Raw genomic sequence first — 10,976 nt, forward strand, 5'->3', positions numbered from 1 at the left:
ATTATAGCATTTTCAGCACTGTTCAGTGGTTATGTTGAGTCCTTCAGTTTTATGCTCTATAAGAATTCTGGTCTTTTCTTTGGAGATACATTTTTAAAGATTCCCATGTCATTTTCTAAGTTGTTTTTAAGTGTATTGCAGTCCATTGATGTGTTTTTTGGTCATCCTTAATTTCAGTAATGAAATTTTGAGGGTTCTTCTCCGTTTAGGAGTGCACAATACATCACCTAGTATATATGGTCTGGTCGTGTCTGGAATCGAAGTGGAAGTTGAGAAATTGTCTTTGGTTTATAGTTGGGTTGATTTGATGTAGTTGCAATGTGCAAAAAAATTTAACCCTTTCAATTTTTCCACTTGGAGCATCAGTGAGAAGTCCCTGTGTAAGATATACCATTTAAATCAATGCATTAAAAACAAGGTGAAATTTTCATTTAAATCTTTTGTCTATTCAGAACAGAGAACTCAACAGCACTGTGGAATAATAATGATTTCCGGCATTTCAAGAAATTATACCGCATATGGTCACTGCATAGTCCTGGGTTTAAGAGCTGTATATGAGTCGTTTAGGACTTACAAGCAATTCAACTTTCTATCCTCAAGTTTAGGAATTGAGTTTCCAACATATAATAATTCAGAAAGTGCATTAAAGGTACATCTGAACTTTAAATAATCTTTAAACTTAACAACTGACCCCTGTTTCATGCCTCTAAAAAACTTTGCCAGTATACAATGCCTGACAAAAGTTTGGAAACAGCTAGTTTTAGACACTAAAACCACACATGAATTAAACAGTGAATAACTGGTAGAAAGTCCTGTATATAGAGGAGTCCAAATTAGACATTTTTGTTTTATGTAAGATATGTATTCGTCATGTACACATCAAGCATCAAAATAAGGGAACTATTTTATCCCAGTGATTTTGACTGTCGCATGATTTTTGGTGTCAGATGGTCTGATTTGAGTATTTACAGTACAGACCAAAAGTTTGGACACACCTTGTGTCAAACTTTAGTCTGTACTATATATATATATACACAGTACAGACCAAAAGTTTATATATATTATATATACAGTACAGACCAAAGGTTTGGACACCTGCTCATTCAAAGAGTTTTCTTTATTTTCATGACTATGAAAATTGTAGAGTCACACTGAAGGCATCAAAACTATGAATTAACACATGTGGAATTATATACATAACAAAAAAGTGAACTGAAAATATGTCATATTGTAGGTTCTTCAAAGTAGGCATCAAGAGAATGCCAAGAGTGTGCAAAGCAGTAATCTAAGCAAAAGGTGGCTACTTTGAAGAACCTACAATATGACATATTTTCAGTTGTTTCACACTTTTTTGTTATGTATATAATTCCACATGTGTCAATTCATAGTTTTGATGCCTTTAGTGTGACTCTACAATTTTCATAGTCATGAAAATAAAGAAAACTCTTTGAATGAGAAGGTGTGTCCAAACTTTTGGTCTGTACTGTAGATATCAGTTTAAATAGTATTTTTTTGTTTGTTTGTTTGTTTTTTACATAGAATAGTGTAATACAACAAAATATCCAGTGAGCACCATTTCTGTTAAGGGTTCGATGGAGAATGGCCAGATTGGTTTTTGCTGACAGAAAGGCTACATTACCACTTATGATGAGCAGAAAAGCATCTTACAAAGAATAACCAATTAAACAAAGAGGCAGACGAGCTACAACAGAAGAAAACCACAGAAGAACCAAAAGAACAGACAACTTGATGATAGTGTCAGAATTTAAAGCCATAGCATAAATCTATGAACATGTCACATTGGGCCTATTAATACCAATCATTATCATCATCATCATCACTTGAATGCCACAACCTATTCGAGTATTGTTGCATCCTTATTGAACACAATTGAACCATTTAAATTAAGGTTTTTTCAGCATTATAATGCACCACATAACAAAACAAAAGTCATCTCAAACTGAACATGACAATTAGTTTATTGTTCTTCAGTGGCATTTGCAATCACCAGATCTGAATCCAATACACACTTTAGTGATGTGGTAGAATGAGAGATTCTCAACATGAAAGAGAAACTTAAAAAAAATCTACATGAATTGCCTGGTGCAAGTCCATGAGAACCAACATCTCAAATATATTTCCAAAACCATGTGGAATTCTTGGTATAAAGAATTGAAATGGTTTCGAAAGAAAAAAAAATTTCCTAATAAAGTGCTCAGTGAATGTATTCATATATCCTAGCGTAAGTCGGTAATGCAGTAAGGCAGTTTGTATCTGCTGCATTGTCCATGACTCACTCTGTGCACAATTGATCTCTGTTCTGCAAGGAACCTCACTTCAGCAAAATCGATACACATTCCCCAAGGCAGTGCCGACACCCTCACAAGTAAAAGACCCATAAGGGTTTAAAAATGCTCTTGCTTCATCGGTCCATCACCGGTCAAGCCTTTTGATAAAAATCAAAGCACTCAGGATTGGACAAAGAACATAAAAACAATTCATCTGAGCCATGGCCAATGGTGGATGCTTCATTTTCTTATTAGACATTATTATTATTTGGAAGTACAAAGTGTTTGAATGGATCTATTGAAATTATGTTTATGATAAAACTACATAATTCAAAGCACTTTCTATCAGTCTCTTGGGAAAAGCAGTTAATGTAACTGTACCCCTGTAATGCATTAAAATAAGTTCACATTGGGGGAAAAACTAATTCATAAATGCAAATGTGTAACAGAGTTTAGTTAGTTTAGTTGGCAACATTAATTTTCCCTTGCTCACTAGATATGTGATCATCTAGAACCAAGAACCTAAAAAAAGGACAGGGAATCTGCATTTCTACATCTTTAGGTTTAAGGGGAGTACAAGAGGGTTGAATAATATTACCATATGTTTGGTGAACTGCTTGCTGGCAGCGGCGATCATGAAAACATTATACTGGAGAACTGAATGTTGGATTTTCAGGTAATTCTGCAGTGAAAAGTAAAAAAAGATTTCTCTTGACAGAAAGTGAAGCTGCAATATGAGCCCTGGAAGCCTGAGAGAATGCAAGACTGGGGTCCAAGGAGGAACTTCCAGGCCGTGTTAGGTAATACTTGAAAGGTCAAAACAGCTGCACATATTAATCCAGAGGACTTTCTTTTGTTATACTGAAGAGAAGAAGACTGCCCTTTTAACATACTTCAGAGCGGTGGGCAAAGTACACGAAGCATGTACTTGAGTAAAATTAGATATACAGTAGGTGAAATATCCCTCTAGCAGAAGTGCCCCCTCTAAACTTTGACTTAAGTAGAAGTACAAAAATATTTGCCTTCAAACTTACTTAAGTATCCATGTACTATGATTTATTCCAACTAATGTTCCTGTTATCATTTTTTATCACAAGACACCACTTTATTAATAGAATTATATTAATGAGTCAAACACTGATTGATATCTAATAAATTATCATGAGAACAAAACCTTTTCAACAATAATAAAAAATAAATTCACACAAATAAGGCCACGGGTGCTGAGGCAAGTTAGAGTCAAGAGTTTCTTCCATCATTTATTCCTTTCAAATTGCACTGCTTGATGTTAAACTGACGCTAAACTGTATGTTCATGCTAAATACGCAGTTCCAGCTTGAATGACTCCATGGGTGAAACATGCCATGACCCAACGTCTCCCCCATTGATGTTTCAGCTTTAAAAAGCTCCTCTTTGCTTCAGCTACAGGCACTGGATGAGTAAGTCACATTCTTACAGTCCACAAATTTGGATACATTTCTGAGAACTCTATTTTATGTATAAATATCACCCTAAATAAATTTAGAACACAATTAACAATGCAAAATGTATCGAACTATCAGAACCAAGAACCAAACAACTCATTGGCCAATTGTAGCCTTAGATACATACAACATCTATATCCTTATAATATGTACTGAGTCTTTCCTGAACTCACGACTCAGTACAATAACAGAAAACCTTTATGACATCACCTCAATTAAAGGTAACCAAATCAACAAGTGCTGTTCAACTACAATCCAACGACACTAGTTAGGCTGTAATTGTTTTGTTGTTACACACATTATGATAAACTTCATACTATAAATTATAAATGTTATGCAAGCTAAAAGAAATATTGTTGCTTTATGCGTAAAAGCACAGCAGGCAACACAGCATAAGTGATATACAGATATGAGCAGATTTCATTTAAATGCATTAGCCTTCACCATCCTCATAACGAGATGAGTGATGAAGCTGCATACACACCTTTATCTTTAGCTCGTTTCCCCCCCTATTTCTTTCCTCTTTTTCTGAATTGGGCTTCTGAGGGTTTAGACCTTTTTTTTGTCAGCGATCATTTTAATTTAGATTCAGATCTCCTTACTGACGTGACGTCACTCAACCCCCGCCTCTCCTTTCTGAGAAAGGGGAACTTCTCTGGGTGGTGCATGCACACTCCGAGTCCAGACCAGGTTCAAATACAAATGAGTGATAAAAATAAAATGATCGATCGAGGAATTAAATAAAAAGGAACCACTGATTGAATAAATGCACTTTAGTAAAAAGTTAAATATTTGACTTTAAAATGTATTGAAGTTAAAGCAAAAAATCTCCCCAAACGGAAATACTTGAGTAAGATACATGAGAAACTTCTTAAGCAAATTACATTTACTTCGTTACTGTCCACCACTCCTTCAGAGTGATAACTCATACAAGTATGCATGCAAGGTCTGGAAGTTTGTACAAGGTTTGGAAGGTCTGGTGAAGTAATTTGATCAGAATAAATGCCACAGCGCATCATGTAGATTGGTTATATCACACAAAACCAAAAGAGACTCTTTTGTAGACAAAAGAAAAATGGATTCCTAACCTTCAAAGTTCTGCAGGATGTGCCCTTCTCTGAAGGACAGTGTCTGTTTGAGCTGCTGATCCAGCATGCTGTGAACCGTTATGAAGCCATCATCCAGAGCCACCACGTACGGGAAACACACGGCTGCACTGATCACATCGTCCGACCACTTGACAGGGGCGCGCTGTGAGATGCCCTCAGCGTTGGCAAACATCCCTGTGAGAAAGCGAAAGAGAAGTATGATTTATCTCAAGCAGGAACAATAGCTAAAGATCCGAGCAAAACTTTTACTTGGATGTGACTAAACGCACTGCAGTACGCAGATGAAGAAAATGTATTTTGTATATAGACAAAGGAAAAGCCTTTAAAAAATCTACCACTTCAGATATAAGCACTTTAAGGAAAATAAACGCTGGATGATTTCCATCAATATTTATTATTAATATATAATATGTAATGGGGTCTAAGTTTGTTTTTTTTATAATGGAATTCCAAGTTTATTAAGTGGTTTAAAGATCATTCACTGATATTTATATATATATATATATAAAATATAATTTAGTTTCACTTAACAGTTTCCTACATTGCCCACAATGCTGTTCAACTAATGCTGAAAATGGTGCCAGTGGGAATTTGCTTCATTACTTCTGATAAAGTCATCATCATCATCATAATCATCTCTGTACGGTTGAACTCACCAAGGCCACCTGGTGCAGCCAGGAGAAATTCCTCCCGGCCGATCCGCTTGACAATAGGCTTCCTCTCCTCACTGTTATAAGGGAACAGATCCTGCGAGGCCCCTGAGTAATAGTTCAGGATCACATATCGTGTGGGAAGAGCTAGGCACAGGAAGTAGCCGTCCACGCTGAGGTCGCATGGCTGATCGGGAGTCGGCACTTCCTTCAGGATCTGGACACGGTCCTCATGCACAGTGCATATGTGTACGGCACGACGGCGCGCGGACGCCACCGCCATCTCCACACAAAAAGGCTCGGCTCGCACCGGGTTCTCGTTAACACAAAACGTAGTCACGCCTTTAAGCTTGGTCCCTCCAGATGCCACCGGTTCCAGAGTGACCATATTCATAAGCATGATGACACCGTCGCACAAGACGATAAGGCGCTCCAGGGCTGAAGCAGCTTTTAGCTCGGACGGTGGTTTTTTCACGCCTATCTGTTTGTGTAGGAGCTTCTGCGAGCTGAAGGACAGCTGGCCCTTGGCTGTGGTGCGCTCCTCCAGCAGGAAGTAATGGATGAACCCATCGTTGGTGCCCACGTACAGGTGCTGGCCACAGCATTCGATGCACTCGATACCGATGCGGGCCTTCTCACCAGCCAACTGCTCCCGGTCCACAGCGGACACCAGCTCAAAGGCCTTCACACTCATGCTGCCTTTCACATCTACTAGGAACATGAGAAGAAAATTACCATGTAATTCTTGTTTATTTACTTATGAGAACAATTACACTTATATGATAATCAGAATGCAACAATTATCACATTTGCTTGATTTTCTGATTTTGTCCTATTGATAAACCAAAGTAAACAGTCTTGATATACGGAGATGTATGTATTTGCGTTTAGTTTCGATTGTTAAATGACAGCCTGTGCATTTATTGGAAAATCTTTGGACAGGATCACAATTTATAATCTGCACATTCAGGTCTGCAGGCTGATTTAAACAAACCAGTGTAAGCAGACATGGATAAACAGTATTTTTAAGACAAGCAAGAGTTTAAAGATGGGCCAGAAAAAATATGAAAACAATTGACCTGAAAAAGAAGGCTGGTTTTGGAGAGTTGAAAAAAAACTGAGAAGCAAGAATGCAAGCGAGGAGGAACAAGAACCGAAAAGCGAACCGCTCTGCTTTTACATGCCATGTTCTTAGTCTTAATCTACATTAGGTTTGATAGCTTCAGATCAGGCTTGAATCTGTGCGGTCATCTCAGGTTTTCCCTTTACTTTATATAATCTTGATATCAGATCCCTGAATAGTATCTGATACCCAATACTAACATATTCCTGGTGAACTCGGACTGAAACAGTATCTGGGATTCAAGAGAAGATTTCTATTGTGCTAATAATTCAAATAAATCCATTCATTCTACCAGCTCTAATCCGATCTGATATCGATCTTATCGGTTCAGGCAATACCTGCTCTTATAGTGATACACAGCATCTCCGGATCGGATCGGTACATCCTTAAACATTACAGGTACTGCTATGAAGAGCTAAAGCGAGCAAGCTAAGCTACTAGATCAAGAGCTGAAGATCTGAATACACAGATTTGTAGCGTGGGGTTCCGAGTTTCTCTCTCAGTACCAGCTGTATTCGAGCACGTCCTGTCCAGCATTGAGTCACTGATACTTTGGAAGAGCTCAGGAGTTGGGAAGCAGCTCGCTAACCAATAGCCAACTAGCTAGAAACATACACAAGCCTGAACATAGCGCTCTAAAGTACGGACAAAAATATCTACAACACGTCCTAATAGAGAAGCTCCAATATTATTAAAATACTCCTACATTTTAGTTTCACACTTGCTAATTTTATGCTTCGCGTACAGTGAACTGTCTGAGTGACAGCAGGTGAAGCTAACTGAGGCGCCCCACAGGACTGAATGAGCGCTCGGCTATCGTATGTTACTGGATGTACGCTGCTGAGAGAAACTCGGTTGTGACACGACAAGAAAGTGACGAGTCACGAGTGAGAAATATGCCGCCATTACCCCAGCCCCAGCCGCTGCGATAGTGGTTTTCAGGTAGATGATACGAACGGCCCTCGGCCTCTCCGTGCACTTCCACCGCTATCCTCCTCCTCCTCCTCCTCCTCTATTCCCACTCCTAGTTCGCCTTACTTTTTTCTACCCATATTCCGACAAACCCCGCCTCCAGGTAGCAGCCTCGAGTGCACGCGGAACCGATGGATATGTCAGAATACGGGTGAGGAAAGCAAACCTGCTACTAGCTTGTCACCACCGAGCGGGTGTTCCGGTGGAAGCTTGAAACGTAATCCGGTCACGTGACATCGGAAGTAGTTTGGATCCTACTTTAAAATCAAGCATACATTTATTATTATTATTATTATTATTATTATTATTATTATTATTGTTATTGTTATAATAACAACAACAATAATAATAATATTTATGATTTCATTACTATATATGTTTATAAAATATTATGCTTTATCATTAGCAGGGGCGCCGTTAGGGGGGGTGCAGAGTATGCCAGGCATATGGGCCCAAGAGAACGCTAGGGGGCCCCACAATCATCAATTAAACTTTTTCCAATTATTATTTTTTTTATTATCGTACATACACACATATATATTTTAAATAATAACACTGTGGTGAAATAAAATAAATTCCCTGTAAATAAAACTTTATTATTAATAATATAACATTGTATATATATATATATATATATATATATATATATATATATATATATATATATATATATATATATATATATATATATATAAAACGCTAGTTTTAACATTTCTATTCAAGGTTTATCTCATTAAAATTGTCTAAAAATGCTTTAAAACTATTTTTATTATGTATGGAGTGAAATAGTGTTATTTACTCATTTAAATCGATTTCGTATAGTGTTCTTTGGGTTTTACTGGGTTGAAGGCGTATCAAAGGTCGCGAAAATTGAACTCATGACGGTCTTGGTCCCTAACCTCATGAGCTCCGAGGTTCCACTGTATATATATATATATATATATATATATATATATATATATATATATATATATATATATATATATGGGGCCCAAAATTCTGTCTTGCATACCCCCCTTAAGACTGTTAATTGCGCCCCTGATCATTAGTACTACCAAAATTCTTATCAAAAAATCATTAGTACTACCAAAGTTAGGAAGTTTTCCTATCCGGCTCGAAGGACCAAATGTTAGGAAGTTTTCCTATCTAGCTCGAAGGACCATATAAGGATTCTCACTATCTGGTATGCGCTGATCAGTGGATTGTACTCGCCCCAGCGTGTCAGTAAAAACACGATACAGGATTCAGAACACTCTACTTTACTGGGTATAGAATTGATTGTATATGAGGTGATTCTTGCTGTCTTCTGCTAGCTGCTGTTCAGTGGGTTGCGTGATGCAGAATGCATGCCGCGGCTCCGTGTTCTGGCCTTTTATACTCTTGGTGGAGGACGGTGCACTGTGATGTCACGGGTAGCTTGTCATTGCTTAGTAAACTGTATGTCTGCCTCTAGTGGTGAAGCGTGGAAATACAACTAAATAGGAATCCTTTCTTACACTGCCGCCCCCAAATATGCATAGCATATTTGCTTCTAAATCTTAGCTAAAGGTCTGTCGGTTTGATCTTGGTGTCGTCTTCAACTGCTATCTATGGTAGATTAATGAGTCGGGTAACTGGCCGTGTGTATAATCGACCTTTAACGTTGACCTCTGCAGACCTAACTTGTCCATCTGCTCCAGGAAATGTCTTTGACACTTTCCCGATCAACCAAAGGGCTCGTGGTAACTGGGGATCAACAATCATGACGACAGACCCAACTGCAAGGGTTTTAGTCTCCGCATGCCATTTGTGGTGTAGTTGGAGATTGGGTAAGTAGTGTCTCATGAAGCTTGACCAAAAATGATCAGAGAGAACTTGACTTTGTCTCCATCAACGTCGTCCTGTGTATTCATCGGCAGGGTATATCACTTGAGGTAAAGAGCTGTCTAGCCGCCCCATGAGCAGAAGATTTGGGGTGATTGGGAGACATAACCTAAAGGTTTGCTATTAAGGATTCCCTCTATTTCGATAAGTACTGTTTGAAGAACTTCTTCTGTTACTGTTTGTGCACCTACTACTGTACGGAGGGCATTTTTAATAGATCGGATCTCCCTTTCCCAATGTCTCCAAAGTGAGGGGCATTAGGTGGGTTGAACCGGAATTCAATCTTCTGTTTGGCAACATGCCGTTGAAGTTCTTGGCTGCAATTCTTTAAGGCGTCTCCTAACTCTCTCTCTCCAACCTGGAAGTTAGTGCCTTGGTCAGATATCAGTTCTGAGGGGGTGCCTCTACGTGTTATAAATCTTCTCAGAGCCATGAGGAAGGAATCAGTGTCTATAGCTGTGAGAAGCTCAATGTGTGCACATCGTGTTGTAAGACCTTTAAAGATTATTCCCCATCTTTTCTCCAGACGTCTGCCTATTTTGATAGGGAAAGGTCCAAAACAATCCATACCAGTACTGTAGAAGGGTGGTTTGTGAAGTCTCAAGCGTGCTGGAGAAAGATCAGACATTTTAGGGTCCTCAGGTTTAGCCTTTTACTTACGACATTCCATGCAGTTATGTTGGGATTTTCGAATTGCTTCATGACCTCTTAGTATCCAAACACTTCTCCTCAATTTAGCAAATACTCGTTCTGGTCCTGGGTGACACAGCTTACTATCATAGTCTTGAATGAGTAATTTGGTGGCTCGATGATGAAGGTCTAGGACAATAGGGTGAACTGTTTGGAGTTCTAAGCCTTCAGTACGACGTAGGCGTCCTCCCACCCGTATAAGCTGACTGGCTTTATCGAATTCTGGGGCTAAAGTGAGCAATCTACTCAAAGGGGGAGTTGCGTAGCGATTCACTCCATCGACCATCACCCTGGTTGTTCTGGTTTGTAATTAATCGATTGCCACTTGATCCTGCTTTGATCACGTAACTAATTTCTAATTTCTGTGTGGAATAGTATCACCTTGCGAGAGTCTCTCTGCATTCTGGGATAGTTCTTCCATTTGAGGAGTAATAGAGATATGTAAACATCATTGAGGCTGTAGCTGTTGCTGCAGAAAGTGTGTTGGGCCTTGTAATGTCCAGCCTAGTCTAGTTCTTATAGCTGATGGACCTCCAGGGGGCCCTAGGCGTACAGGCTCAACGGGTGTTACAAGGTGAGCATGGTCTGCTCCTATCAAAAGGAGGGGTTGTACTTTATCAATGGGCTGTAAAGGAATGTCCTTTAGGTGTTGGTATCTCTGCTGGAGTGTTGCAATGGGATAAGAGTGCTCTGCCATACCTAAGTGCTCAGAGGTAAAGGCATTCTGGATCCAGTAACTCTGTTGGGGCTGCGATATAGAGTGTACTCTAAAGGAAACTGCTGCCCCATTGAGTTTC

At 39.0% G+C, this 10,976-nt stretch overlaps 1 protein-coding gene across 5 annotated transcripts in view; it reads right to left on the minus strand.

The window, feature by feature from the left end:
* The window catches only part of tgfbrap1 (transforming growth factor, beta receptor associated protein 1), a 23,688-nt gene extending 14,819 nt beyond the window's left edge, over positions 1–8,869 (minus strand). Inside the window, exons 1-3 of one of the 5 annotated variants that reach the window (XM_046847601.1) lie at positions 8,804–8,869; positions 5,538–6,239; positions 4,861–5,055 (exon numbers count right to left, since the gene is read on the minus strand). In XM_046847601.1, the coding sequence (XP_046703557.1) occupies positions 4,861–5,055; positions 5,538–6,225 (883 nt within the window). In that variant the 5' untranslated portion in view covers positions 6,226–6,239; positions 8,804–8,869. Of the gene's footprint in view, positions 1–4,860; positions 5,056–5,537; positions 6,243–6,610; positions 7,045–7,563; positions 7,717–7,792; positions 7,880–8,803 lie in introns of those variants that run through there. The other 4 variants (XM_046847594.1, XM_046847570.1, XM_046847576.1 and 1 more) reach the window with 4 other exon arrangements.
* Positions 8,870–10,976: the final 2,107 nt, after the last annotated feature.

Source organism: Silurus meridionalis, chromosome 1 (genome assembly GCF_014805685.1).
Source record: "Silurus meridionalis isolate SWU-2019-XX chromosome 1, ASM1480568v1, whole genome shotgun sequence".
In the NCBI taxonomy this organism is placed as follows: domain Eukaryota; kingdom Metazoa; phylum Chordata; class Actinopteri; order Siluriformes; family Siluridae; genus Silurus; species Silurus meridionalis.